The sequence below is a fragment of the Crassostrea angulata genome, chromosome 10 (assembly GCF_025612915.1).
Source record: "Crassostrea angulata isolate pt1a10 chromosome 10, ASM2561291v2, whole genome shotgun sequence".
NCBI lineage: Eukaryota > Metazoa > Mollusca > Bivalvia > Ostreida > Ostreidae > Magallana > Magallana angulata.
In genome coordinates, this window is record NC_069120.1 from 17,160,978 (window position 1) to 17,175,417 (window position 14,440).

Consider the following 14,440-nt stretch of genomic DNA (forward strand, 5'->3'; position numbering starts at 1 on the left):
TTTTGAGGTCAACAGTACGCACTGAAGTGTGAAGCAGACCCGTCTTTAATCTTACCATCCTACTGCCTGTAATTTCTGCCCCTTGTATATTCCGAATACACAGTTAGCGTCTGGTTTAAGGGGTATACTTTTAACTGGGTTTACTCTCTGTGTCCACTCTGGGTTTACTCTGGGTCCACTCTAGTAAACCCATAAAGTAAACCCTGGGTTTAGTTGGGGTTTACTTTCTGTTAGGTTGGGTCTGATCGGTACTGTACATACATAGGCATTAAAACATAAGGGTCTCGACGTCTGCAATATGGGGATGTAGGGTTATGCCTTTAAATCATTGTTGATAGTTGACTTGCACATTTGAAAAATGGGTTTCGTTCTGCAATTAAGTTTTTACATTTGATTTCCACTTCACTCTGAACAGCATTTCTTTCCAGCAGGTCCTTCAGGACAAGTTGCACATCAGTTTCGTATGATGGCAAATGGTGAAAACCTTTTCGTACACTTTCACTGCTGTTTTTTTCTACATCTTCGGTCATTTCTACAAGAAGAGGGTATTCCTTTGAATGCTTGAGAATACTTTTCTTTGTTTGGTGGCCCCTGCATGCAATTTTGCTGTCAATATTGAGCATCTCAAGATATTCATCAAGAGCAATATTGTTATTGGCAGGTCTTTGCACATTCACAAATGATTTGCGATTGGACGCTCAGTTTGGTGTGGTAAAAGCAGCCCTGAAAAAAGTGCAGTGAGGTATATAGATCCAACTGTGTATTTCGTTTTACCCGTTTTGTGGTAAATGGGAAGTTCATATTTCGCAGATCTTGTAGAACGTTCTTCGTCTCCCATGCCTACGGTTTCATCCAGGTTTCTGTGAATCAAAATTCATTTGAACAGCATACTGATGTAGTCTTTAGTTTTCTTTGTTCTTTGCTCTGGGTTTTTTATGCACCCCATCAATATAGTTCTGGACTCTTTCTTCATGTGCTTTGAGAGATCCTACACGCGCATAATTTCTGTCACAGAAATGACAATGAAATCACTGATTCTGGCGGCAAGATACCCAGTAGTTTTCTTCATGATTTGGATCCTCCAGTATTTTTCTCGAGGAGAAAATGTCTTCTTTGCATAAAATTGTGTGGGAATGGAATTTCTGAATCCAGATCAGCGAGATGAAAATGATTAATAAAAGATTGTACAGTGCACAAAGCATCAAGGACTGTATGATAGAGCTGCTTGTAGGGTGTAAGAATTCCTCACATGTCCCTTTACATTTCTTGCATTCAGAAGGTTTCAATAGTAATACATGGTGCAAGGATCACGCTCACTTCCTGTTTCGTAGGTCAGTTTGTGTATAGCCTGAAATATCATTATTAATCTGTGAATTGTTTTAAACAAAAACTTTTAGGAAACTATTGCTACATGTATTTTGTAAATATTGTACAAAGGCCCCAAACATAGCAATGAATAAGCAAATCATGCATGTACTTGAAAATTAGTTATATTTTAAAGTACTAATTTTTGGCGAATAAATTTTCACAGATGATAACTAGGTCTATTGACTGTTAACTATAGTTTACGGTTCGTAAACTATAGATAACGATTCGTTAACTATAATAAACGATCCGTAAACTATAGTTTTCATCTGTAAAACTATATTTAACGGTTGTAAACATAAGTTAACGAATAATAATCTAAGTTTATCTGTCTGCAAATAACGTTAACGATAGATTTTGCTGATAAATATAGATTCACATCTGTATACTATAATTTACATTCGTTAACTATGGTTTAAGAGTTTTTAATCATAGTTTCACAATTGTGAAACTGTATTATTAGATAAACCATGTTTTGCAATCGCAAATGGTTGTTTTCAGTGTTAATTATTGTTTAACATCTCTGTAACATAGATGATCGCGTTAACTATGGTTTACAGTTGTGAAACATAAACTAGACTAATTGCGTTAACCGTAAACTAACAGTTAAACCTAGTTTATCGACTGTAAAACTATAATTACCTCATTTGAATTTGGCGTGCCATTAGTATATGGATCAGAGATCAGCACAAGGTCTCTATGACAGCTAGAATTAGAAAAAAAATATTAGTTATTATTGTCTTTAATTTTGATTAATGTTGTACAGATCTGATCAAGTTGCGTTAGTGACTAATTGCTATCCAATTACATCTAAGAATTTTGTCCCTTTTAAACTTCGAATTTTTAACTTGGTATACCCCCACTCCGATGGAGGGGTGTATTATGTTTTACTCCTGTGTGTTTTTCTGTCTGTAACGAAAATTTCATTCACTTTTTCCCATCAACTATTTATTGCAGGTGCTTGAAATATTAATGCACTCTTAAATGTGTCGGCATCAATTTTTTTTACCAATTGGACGTTAATTTCCTATTAAATGACGACTTTGTAGTGTAGTTACCATTTGACTCATCTTGTTTGAGATATGCTTTTATTGTAAAAGTTTGTCTACAAAATGTTATCTTTGACTTACGTGTATGGGACTTGAACTTTTTCAGATGTGGCATTCTGAAGGCTTGAGGTCTTTCCTTTAAGCAAGTGTTGTTGCATCCATAATGACATTTAATGGAGATGACCCACACTGACCACATTGAAACCCTTTCTAAAAATCGATTGTGGAACACATTAACTCCAGAAAGCTTCAAATGTGCATATGGAAAGGTCTTTTGGAAACAAAGGTCATTTGATCTCTCGTGGCTGTCTCTCAGGGACAAAAGTAGGTGTAGAGAATTGTTCTTTAAAAAATGGTATATGCTATTGTTTATCAATAATATGGGAAAATTTCATTAAAACAGGGCTCATCATTTACCAGAATATCACCTTGTCTATTGTGCAAGTTCTTAACAAATTTTACATACATGTATCAGTGTGCATTTTGTACATGTCCAGCTAAGAACTGCATTGAATAAAGTAAGACATGTCCATATTTTTACAATTTCAAAAAAAATATATCAAATTTGTATCATGTCCACTTAGTATGATTCCTTCTATTTCTTAAGACAATTGATTGTAATTAACAGCCTTTTAGAAACGGACAGGTATTAAAATCTATTGATTCCATTCAAAACATTTTATCTCTAATTTTTACATAGGAATATATAGAGAAAAATTTTCTTCTAAAAACCATCTGCTTAGAAAAGCGGTAACTTTAGTGAAAGCGACTTCAGTAAGTGTAGATTCAAATTCATTAAAATCAAAATCTTAAGAATATGGTGGATCCACATTGGGGATCCAGTCGTACAAAGGAAAACATTATGATTATTCACATAGCATTTTGACATTGCTGATTCTTTAAAATTGTTTAGACTCTGGCCCTTGGACGATTCTTGGGCCCCACAAGGATGGGTTTACATCTATTATATAAAGACTTGTTTAGGATCTTTTTTTAGAACTGCAATGCTCAACATGTGATATGACTATTAAATCATCCTGTAAGAAAAGGTAATATATTATAAACATCCAGGGATAAAATGGATTTTTATCTGTACAGAATCTACATGTATTATACTACATTGTCCAGATATTTTGTATTATAACTCTATTAAGCTGATTTGATCATGCCTATTGTTGCTCATGTGAGCGATTTGGCCCATAGGGCTCTTGTTTTTGATAACATTCAATGCATTTTAGTATAGACCATGATAATGGAATTTAAATAGGAATGCAGTAGACTAAGGCTATATATTCAATCAATGCACCAATATAGTTTTTTGTGCATTTTTCAGCGCCCCCAAATGCCATATTGAGCTTCGGCGCTTATCTGACATTTGAATGCATTGAGACATCTTTTTCACTTCATTTACGGCTAATATTTATTGCAGGTTATTCCCCTATTTCTTTTAAACAAGTCCATGAACTCAAACAGAACTTCATATGCAATGAGAGCATGGCTTGTGTGAAAGACGCAGTGCTCCTGTCCGTCATACCACAGGTGTTGTTGCTGCATTTTCTTTCAGCCACGGAAATGAAGTTGAGATTCTTTTAATTAATCCTTTTAAATATTATACAGTTTTAAGGTATCCGATCCATATTAGGACCAAATTTTTCCATCCTTGAATATCCATCATATATTTAATACTTTGATATTTATTTAAAGCATTTAAGAGTAGAAAAAGATTCACCGAGAGAAATTTTCAAAAATATTATTAACTAAGCAGTAATTAATTAGTTAAGATTGCATTAAGGTCTATGGAGACGAGCACATTTTTTAAGATTAAAAAAGGAATTACTAGGAATATCAAAAAATGCTTTGGTGGAAAGATGTATTTCATCATAAGGATCACAAAAACTATTGAAATAAATTTTATACCGTGTAGATTTTTTTAGAATTAATTTTTATAGAATAAAAACAAAGGGGGGCAACTCTTCAAAAAAAGGAAAAGGTCATTAATTGGGACACATTCCACTCATACATATTGATACTTAAATAGGAAAATTATGTCCAAATATATTGAGTATTAGGCCCATACATATCTGTTATGCACCCAGATTCATTGAATCCGAGGCTATTATGGATCGGATACAAATAACAATTTAAAGCTGTTGGGTTCTTTGTATTTAAAATGTCAACAGACAACTCTAATTTGTTGTTATTTAGTATGAAAGGCAAACAAAACAGTAATAACATTTGGCCATTATAAACTAATGACTTAAATAGAAACATTTCAGTTGCCCCAACGCTTCACCTACGCGGATGATTAGACTTGGGAACGAAAGGTTTCGGATAAGTGAGGTTCAATTGTAGTACAGAACGCTTTGTAAGCATACAGAACTCCTCTTAAACCACTGCATGCATTTTGAATAGAAGATGGGTGGATAAGGCATTAAAATGCCCATATAAGGACGAATGTGTTACTGAAAAATTAAAATATCAAATAAATATGATGTTTTTTAAAAATTCATTCAAAACAATGTATATTTAACAAAATCAATTGGGATATGTTAATTAAACTGCGCATCAAAACCCCCAGAATCAGTGTCATTTTTAACTTCAGTGTTTTCTTAAAAAATATAGAGTAGATCTATGCTTCATATTTTCTCATAGTCTTAATAAAGGTCTAATGGAAAAAAACTGATTTCAATTAACAAAAACGTGGAGAGATCACCAACTATACTTCAAAAATATAATTTTGTATCCAAACAATTCAACGTTTCAGAAAAAAATACAAGTCCAATAGTACACAAATTTGTGGCCTAAGTGGTATATAGCATTTAAATCGCGCACATTGTTATGACTGAAATAGCTCAGTGGTTAGTGTTGATGTTCCAATCAAATGTTACCGCATTTTAAGCGGTTTCATTAAGATTAATCGGTTGAGGTTTTTTTCCTTTCAACGAGCGAATATGTACAGAATATTATAGACGCAAACTATCCAAAACATATTAAGTGCGTGGACTAAAAATGACATATTAGATGATCTCCATTTTCTTACCCAGAAAATAAAGCACGTTCTCGGATTTGGACATATTTTGGTTTCATGAAAATTATACTGGACCGCCTACTACAGAAAATTTTTTGAATATAACATTTTTTATGGCAGGGAATACTATAGTCTGTCCCAAGATATTTATGCTGCACATTTGGTCGATTTTTAATAAAAATACACATACCTGTGAAGGAAATGCAATTGAAATCGATGGAAGGGAAAATTTCCGAGATAACTTCATTCACACATTATCATTTTATCCTCGTAAAGATTAACATGACGAAAACAGATTTCCTACGGAGATTCATAATGGGGAATGTTGACATCTTTTCTCCATTCGGAAGTCATTCGGAATACCTCGCACAATTTTTCAACGTTATCATCCGTGCTTTGGTATGGCTGGTGCAATGCAAAATCCCCGTAGACTTTCTATTTTTAGCCGCGTATTGAAACCTGACAAGCTAGAGGGTGCGTTTCAAAAGGGATATCTTGGGATTTTTTCATACTACTGAATGAACATCATCTGAATCAAGAGGTATTTATAAATATCGAATAATTTAAGAAAATATGCGGCAAAATATCTTAGGACAAACTATATGTAAATTAGAATTTTAAAAGGCCTTACTTGGCACTTTACTATGAAATATAAAAACTTCCGATTGTAGTTGAAAATTAGTTGCGGGAAACCGATTATCGATTATGAAAATCTCACCGATTTCCACCACTAGTGGTTAGAGCACCAGACATTATGTATCATTATATAGCAGGGCTTTTTAGGTTGTGGGTTCGATACCACCTAAAATTAAGGCAATTTTTTTTTTTCATTGTATGTTAAAATATCTAAAACTGAATATAAATAGAATTTGTGCTTTTGCAAACTTGATTTATAACAATATCAGATGGAATGAATTGGAAAAAAATAAATTTTAAATAGTATTATACGACAAAACCAAATGGACATTTGCGCTATCATATTCCTCGCGGGCCCTATCTTCTTGAATTCTGTAAAACTATGTTAGAATTTTAAACACAATTGCTTGGTGATTACGTTACAATTTCATTTTTTCAAACCTGAATTTACGAAAGACGATGCTACGCCGCGTAAGAACAGTGTAATCACAAAAAATTTATTACATGAGTAATATCCACTGGATATAGATACTGACACGTTTTATTGCATTTTTTCCAGTTTTTTCTCGTATATCGAGTAAACCATATAAGTAATGCGTGCACAAACTCCAAAGAAACAAGCAAACAAACATAAATCAGAAACATATGTTAGCTACATGTAATAAATTTAATAACGAATATTACATTATATAATAAAACATATTGTCTAAATACAATAAAAATCATCGTTTTGAAGAAATATTTTGTGTGTCAATCATAAAAATAAAAACTATAAGCTTGTGTAAAATAATAAATATATTACAAATGTTGTGGGGTTTTTTTGTTTTTTTTGTTTTTTTGTTTTTTTGTTTTTTTTTTTTTTTGTTTAGTTTTTTTTGAGAAAGGAAAGAGTAACAGAATATTCCATTCATGAACTGATTTTGTCTATATTTCATGAGTTGCAGCAAATTTTTCACTGTGGCCACTTTTTTATCATAGATAGCGTCAAGCTTTGAACTTGGGAACTCATAATGTCAGAAAGCTCCTCTAAGTCGACGTCGTTAAAACTGCCCATAGCATTTCTTAGGACCTATTGTTCCACAGGAGATCTGTATGAAGAAATTCTTCTATTAAATCTGCTCGACTCTCTCCAAAACGGGCATCCTCAAACAATGGTTTTGCAAGTTTGATCGGAAAATAATCCATAAGTGTGTTCCATTTCTTCTCACCCATATTATGTATAAGAAGGGGTCTCTTAACACCATGCCCATCGCATTTGGAATAAAAACCATCCCAAAACTCGGTGAAGATGTCCCTTAGAAACTTAATACCTTCACCCTTCTCAGTTTCTCCACTGGGTAATACCCGCTCAACTATGCAAAGGTTTTCATCCGCATCTAAGCTGTAGTCGTTATTTTTGTAATGGTCAATCAACTCTAGTTACGTGTTCCCTTGATGGAATCTTACTTTCCGAGCGGTTGAAACTGATGTGTATGACGACATAGCAAGAACATGGGGGAACATATCGTCACAGCTGTTGTTGTAACCAAGGGTGTATTTCTTTCGTTTGTCCGGAACGCATCCCGAACGTCCTATTCGCACTGTACCAATGAAATGCACGAGGATATTCCGGGTACACATCATGGTGGACAATACATTGATTTTATTTCTCGTCGCTGAACTGGATGATGACGATGAGGATAATCAAAACACCTACGATGCTGAATCAATTACTGCAATAGTTGCTTCATCAACGTAAGTGCATGACTCTTTAATAAATGCGCTTTGCTTAACTATAAAGCGAGCTTTTGTTAGGTGATGTAATTTCGAGGGGCGGGGGGGGGGGGGGGTTACTGTCTCCTTTCGAAAAGGGGGCGAAAGTTGGTTGAGCCCCCCCCCCCTCCCATTTTTGCATTCTTCAAAAATGATAATAAATTAACCGAAACTGAAAATAAAAGATTATTTTTACACAACTAAAACATGTATAGTAGGTTAGAAAGTGAATGTACAAAACAACAACTATACTCAAATTTTATATTTTAGAACCTAGCAACTACTTGAAAAAATAATAACATTTTTACCTCTAGTCTACCTTTTCTTTCAGTGCCCGCCAGGAGAAAATTAAGATAAGTGGATACGTGGATGAAGTAGTACCTCAGTACCTTTTGGATGATTTTAAACGTTTCTTTAGAGTGACAAGAACAACCTTTGAAACTATTTGTGAAAATATTCAGATGTATCAAGTGCTTCTTTCAAGTTGGACAGGAGGCAGAGAGCATATACCTATTTTCAAGCAACTTCTAATCGTATTATGGTACGTTGCAAGCCAAGAAACACTAAACCGTATTGCCGACAGATTTGATATTGCTGAAGTTTCTGTGGTACGATGTAGATATCGTGTTTTTCATGTTTTCTTGACTTACTTAAAAACCAAATTCATTACGTGGCCCCAAGAAGGAGTTCACAGGCAAGAAGTTTTAGATGGTTTTGAAAGGAAAGCTAACTTCCCAGGTGTGTATGGTGCTATTGACGGTACACATAATAATGCAATTACTGATTACACTCTAAATTCACATTTTAAAATTACAGTTCTGGAAAATCTTCCTTTTTTAGAATGTTTTACCAGATAGACACATACAAAAATAATGAACTGTGAATTTAAATAAAGAATTTCTCTATTTTAATAGTTATCTGTTTTAAATTTCAAATTGTCTATCATATAAGAAGTTTGTCCATCATATAAGGTGTCAGGGAATTGAGGTTATCTGTTGTTGTTGTTATAAACGTATTTTTCTTAATTATGTAGTCAAAATTAAATTTTAAACCAAGATCATTTTGGAGTATGTTAACTGGCCAGTATTGGGAAATATGCTTTTGAGCAATCTAAGCTGCTCGAGATAGTGGCAGAACGTTCTCTGTGTTGGATGACGCGGATCAAAATCCAACTTTCTTCCATCTGTGGCCCTGAGCTCAATCTGACCACTCTCTTGCAGTTTTTGCTTGGCAAAATTCCACTCCTTGAGGGGCTTAGGGTCCATCTTGTTTGGTCTCGGCACGTTCCACATACCATGTTTCGAAGTGGCACTGTCCGATTTCAAAACCTCATGTAAATGGAGATGGTGCAAATGGAATAGGAGGCCACCAATATGGCTGCAAGATTAAGCTAATCTGTAATGATAGTATAAATTAAATTTATTGATTGATATGTTATTATATATTTTTCATCTCATTAATATTCATGTTATACTTGAACCAATAATTATTCATCAAATTAAATACATATTGTTCAATTGATCCACCAGTATATTTGCCCAAGATTCCTGCATTGCCTATATTTTACAGGGTGCTTGATTTGAATGATTTTTATTTTAAAGAGTTTGAAAGCATCAAATGAAATATTTTTATGGAATTTAAAGAGCTGAATGGCAAAAAGCTCCTACCAAATTGGGCATTCACAGTAGGCAAAACACACATTCTGTTTGTCCTCGATGCAAATATACACTTTGTATTTTGCTTCTTTTATTGAGCCAAGACAAAATTCTTTAACGTATTCAACAGAATCATCAATCTAGAATAAATGATTTGATTAATGATTATCAAATAGGCAATATATCATATATCGTATATAATACACACATCTATCCTACAGATTGTCATTGTATCTTCTTTAAGGGTCAGCTATTTAATTTGTAAAAGATAAACAACAAAAAAGATTGAAGATTTAAGACAGGTCGAATGTATCCCGAAATCTGGATATAACAAATATCTGTAGGAGGGGTAATTTTCAAATAGGAAGGACACAAAGACAAGAATGTTACTGGCACTAAAGCACACAAGGAACCTGATGCTGCTTCTAGAAGGATTTTGCAATTGTGACGTTTTCGAAAATGTTGAACTAACAGTAATAATGTAGAGGTCGAATCCTCGGGTGGAACAATTTCAAGTCTATATCTAAATACAGGAATAGTTGACGCTTTGACAGAGGTTGCTTTGGTGTTTAATAACAGTGCTGCTGTTAGTGCTCTGAAATTATATATTATATAAACTATACCAAGAATGGAACATACCCATAAACAAAGGGAAACTATAGTCAAAATATTAAAGGTGTCAAAAATGGCCGATGGTACAGTGAAATCACCATTTGTTAGTGGTTCGGCTTATGATTGAAAAGTGACAGAGTTGTGTTTAACAGCCTTAACCATTTTCTTCAAACTCAGATGCTCTTTCTGATCTTTAGCAAAAATAGTAGACATAGGATGATTATAAAATTTAAATGAAAGTATGTCCAACACCATAGTTAAGTTTGATCTTGTCTTTGCACTCGACAGATGAAACCCACCAAGCAAGAAGAATGATGAATTGTAGATACCACTGCATTCTGTACCTTTTGTTATAAAAAATGAAAATGAAGGATACTAAATTGATTGATTAATATGTGTCTTGGCCACCACACTGAGCACTAATGAACGAGAAAAATCTCAAGGTAACAAACAATGAAGGATGCTTAAATATAAAATTACTTTTCAAAAATAAATACAGAATGCAACTGATAGGACCTTCAAAATAACTTATTGATGCTTACTAAAATAGGTCGTTTTGCGCTTACGCTTTTTACCTGCCATAGTGCGTGTCGCATTATACTCACGTATGAGTCCAGGTCCAAGATCTTCTTCTGGCAACCAATTTTTAGGATAGTTACCTTCACATTGTACTAAGTACTGGCGTTTACCCTGTACATACCTTCACTTGATAATTTTTTTAATTGGAAACCAGTCAATGCTTGAATCGTTCGACATCGCGGTTTGCTTAGCGTGCTTTCTAGAGATGGATGAGGAGCAACGATTTCGCGATTTTGTAGCTGTTCGGTTTGATCTTGTACCAGCCCGTCGTTTTCATCCTGCGCATTCGCATTCGTACCTATACCTGTAGATTGATGTTCATTAGGCTGTAGACGTCGGTCTTATGGATCATGGTAGGCTTTTAGACGATTTGCATGAATTGAAGCCTTCAGTAGTTTGTTGTCTGAATACTGTCTTACTACTATTTCCAGTGATTTGACAATGTAGTATGGTCCTTCCCACTTTGCGTGTATCTATTTGGAATACCCAACTGGCGTCTTTTCAACTTTAACGAGCACCTGTTTGAAACATACGGCGGGATTGTTCTTTTGATTTTGCATTGTTGGTAGCTGCTGTCTGTTCCCGTTTCTGAGAAACGTTCTGTTTTGCCGTTTTTTCAACTATCCCCAATTCTCAAAGAAGCTCGTCAAAATGATGTTTCCATCTTTACCCATGGTTTCCTCCAGAATGACTTGTGAATCGAAAGGAAGATTCATAACTTTTCCAAAGAGCAATCTGTAGGGCGAAAACTGTGTTGATTCTTTGCAGGGAGAGCGTCGAAGAGACATCAACACACTTGGTAGAAGTTTAGGCCAGTTGTTCTGTTCCTTATCTATATAGTCCCGAAGACATTGTGATATCTCTCCACCGGTGAGTTGGACTGCGGGTGATATGGACTTGTGGCTATTTTCTTATTTTCTTAATTCTGAAAAAATCGCATAAAGTAGTCATCAATTTCGACATGAAGTTCTTTCATTTGTCTGACACAAGAATGATAGGTGCTCCGTATCTCGCAAAAACCTCAGCGTCAAAATTCTGGCTACCTCCGAAGCTTCATGTGTCCTGGTTGGGAAAGCTTCAATCCATTTTGATACACTGTCCGTAACCACCAGTACATGTTGATATCCCTCAGTTGTTTGGTTAAAGGAAAGGAAATCAATATGACATGTTTCTAATGTGTCAAATATCGGAAGAGGTGCAATGGTGCATTCGGTTAGTTTGTAGGTCGTCTGATTCTTTTACAGACATCGCATGCGGAGATGTAATCATGAACGTTTTGATTCATACTGTGCCAGAAGTACTTTTGTTGCAAGGCTCGATGAGTTCTGGTTATTCCTAAGTGACATCCTCCTGCTAAGTTATCATGGTAGGCTTGGAGGGCAGCGGAACGCATCCTCTCTGGTATCCACAATTGTTTGATTGTTATGTCAACTTCGTTCTTACCTTTTGTTCTTAGCTCTTAAAAGTTTCTCATCCTCGGATAACTCTTGTGTTTCTAAATATTTAATCAGATGTTGTATTTTAGTCTCAATCACACATTGTAGCTGACCAATATCATAGAAGTCGGGAAAACTTGGTTCCGGCCTATCGCCCAAGTCTACTGGTAAGGTCTTTCTGATTTTGCAACCATTTGAGAGCTCTGTGATCTGTAATTACTTTGAAATGATGGTTTGCTTAATAGACGCGAAAATGCTTGATACCTTCTATAACAGCTAAGCATTCTCTATCCGTTACCCCCATTTCCGTTTGGCTTTGTTCAGTATCGTCCACCATATGCTATTGGATGTTCTTTGCCGTTCTGCTGCTATCCAAGTATAAATCCTATTGCCGATAAGGAAGCATCACAGGTCAAAATAAATGGTTCGGACATGTTTGGGTATGCAAGAACTGGTGCTGTTGACAGTCTTTTTGGCAGTCAGGTGTCCATTCAAATGCGATATTTTTCAGCAGAAGCTGATTTAGAGGTGATGCAATGATAGAGTACGAATGAACAAACTTAGTAATTAAAGAGTCCTATGAAGCTTCTTATTTCATTTTGATTCTTGGGAACTGGGTAGTCTTGTACTAAATTGACTTTGGAAGGATCCACCATGATTCCCTCTTTGGAAAACCTATGTCCAAGATACTAGTATGATACTTGTTCGACTACAAATTGGCATTTGGTCGGTTTCAAGGCAAGTCCTGCATCCTTTAGTCTCTGAAAAACTTGCTTAAGATGTTGTAAATGGGCTTCACAGTTCGTTCTTACTGTAAATCAGGATGTAGTCTGAATACACAAGTGCTTGTTTCCAATGCAGATCTCTCAGTACCTGCGTCATAACCATTTGAGAAGTGAAACGCGCGTTACGAAGTCCAAGGGGCATGCAAGTCCACTCATATATCCCTGTGTGTGTGTTATAAAAGCAACCTTGAGTTTTGTCAAAGAATCCGTCGGAATTTGCCAAAATCCGCTCACAAGGTCAAGTACAGAGAAAATTTTAGCGTTTGCTTCACCGATAGCATCTATAACATCTTTTTAACCTCAGAAGTGGAAATGATGCAGGTTTCGTTACTTTATTCAATTTTCGATAATCTATTGCAGTACAAAACTCTACATTTTCCTTTGGAACCAAAACAACCGGAAAATACCAGTCAGAGTTAGAAGGCTCGATAATATTGTTCTGAAGCATTTCATCTATTTGTCGCTCATTTTCTTTTTTCATTGCGGGCGATGAACGGTAATTGGGTCCGCGAACCGGAGGTGCATCGCTCGTATCGATATGGTGTCGAGAAGTTGTACTTTTACCGATCAGCGATAAATTAGGTGAGAAAACTGACTTGTTTTGATGCAAAAATACCCGTAGTTGCTCTTTTTGTTTTAATGTCAGATCGCATTTTTCTAAGTCAAATTTGATGTATTCAAAATTATCGGTAAATATGTTCGCGACCATCGGTTTCTCTTCCTGAGTTCTCGCTTTAATTCTACAATTGAATCATGATGCACTTCTGAAACTGTGGCAATGATATATTTTTTCTAAATTATTTCACATATTTAGCTGCAATATCGAATATTATTAATTGTATCATAATTATTAAAATATAGAAATGCGCACCGTCACACATGTAAATCCATGGTGTGAAAAATAAAAAATTATACTTTATAATCAGGGATATATATATTATATGTTTGCTTACTTGAGCAGCACCAATTTGAGAAATATCTCCCGCTCAAAATGTTTCACAGCCCTGTCCAAGCCCTTGTAGTAATTAACTTCTTTCCCATCAACTGTACGCTGCAAAATCATGTGATGGTAGATTTGTTGAAAGGAGATATTGGGCAGGGAATTTGGAGGGATGGCAGAATAAGACGCTAACTGCAAAGGGGGGAGGTTTTCATGACCAGGTATATCTGGAATAATACCATCAAGTGTTGTAGTCTGGTACTTGATAGCCAAATCAGTCAGTGAACCCTTTCTTTTCCTCTTTTGGTCATTTGAATTCTCCCGGGTAGCCATCTTCGATGAAATATACAAACACGGAAGTGCCCGTAGTGCATGAAGTTCGACTCTTAGTTTTAAATTTAGAAAGCGTAATATCTTGTATTTTTCTCATAAAACGTGGGGTTTGGATACAAATGATTACTTATAAATAAAAAACAAACACACTTTCACTTAAAAATACTTTATTTTATGCGTGTGAACTTTTGTTCTTTCGTAGTAGAAATAGTGATCTACATAGCAGTTGCCCTGCGGAAGTAGTTATGTGCATGCGTGGAATTTATCGTG

At 35.2% G+C, this 14,440-nt stretch overlaps 1 protein-coding gene and 1 pseudogene across 1 annotated transcript; one reads left to right on the forward strand and one right to left on the reverse strand.

The window, feature by feature from the left end:
- The first annotated feature begins 7,003 nt into the window (after positions 1 to 7,003).
- LOC128168013 (uncharacterized) lies at positions 7,004 to 8,819 on the forward strand. Its single transcript, XM_052834062.1, has 2 exons — positions 7,004 to 7,812; positions 8,162 to 8,819. Exons 1-2 carry the CDS (start codon positions 7,667 to 7,669, stop codon positions 8,685 to 8,687), a joined length of 672 nt encoding a protein of 223 aa, XP_052690022.1. The 5' UTR covers positions 7,004 to 7,666; the 3' UTR covers positions 8,688 to 8,819.
- Positions 8,820 to 8,823: 4 nt separating this feature from the next.
- Positions 8,824 to 14,170, reverse strand: LOC128164962 (uncharacterized; annotated as a pseudogene).
- Between the last annotated feature and the right edge of the window lie 270 nt (positions 14,171 to 14,440).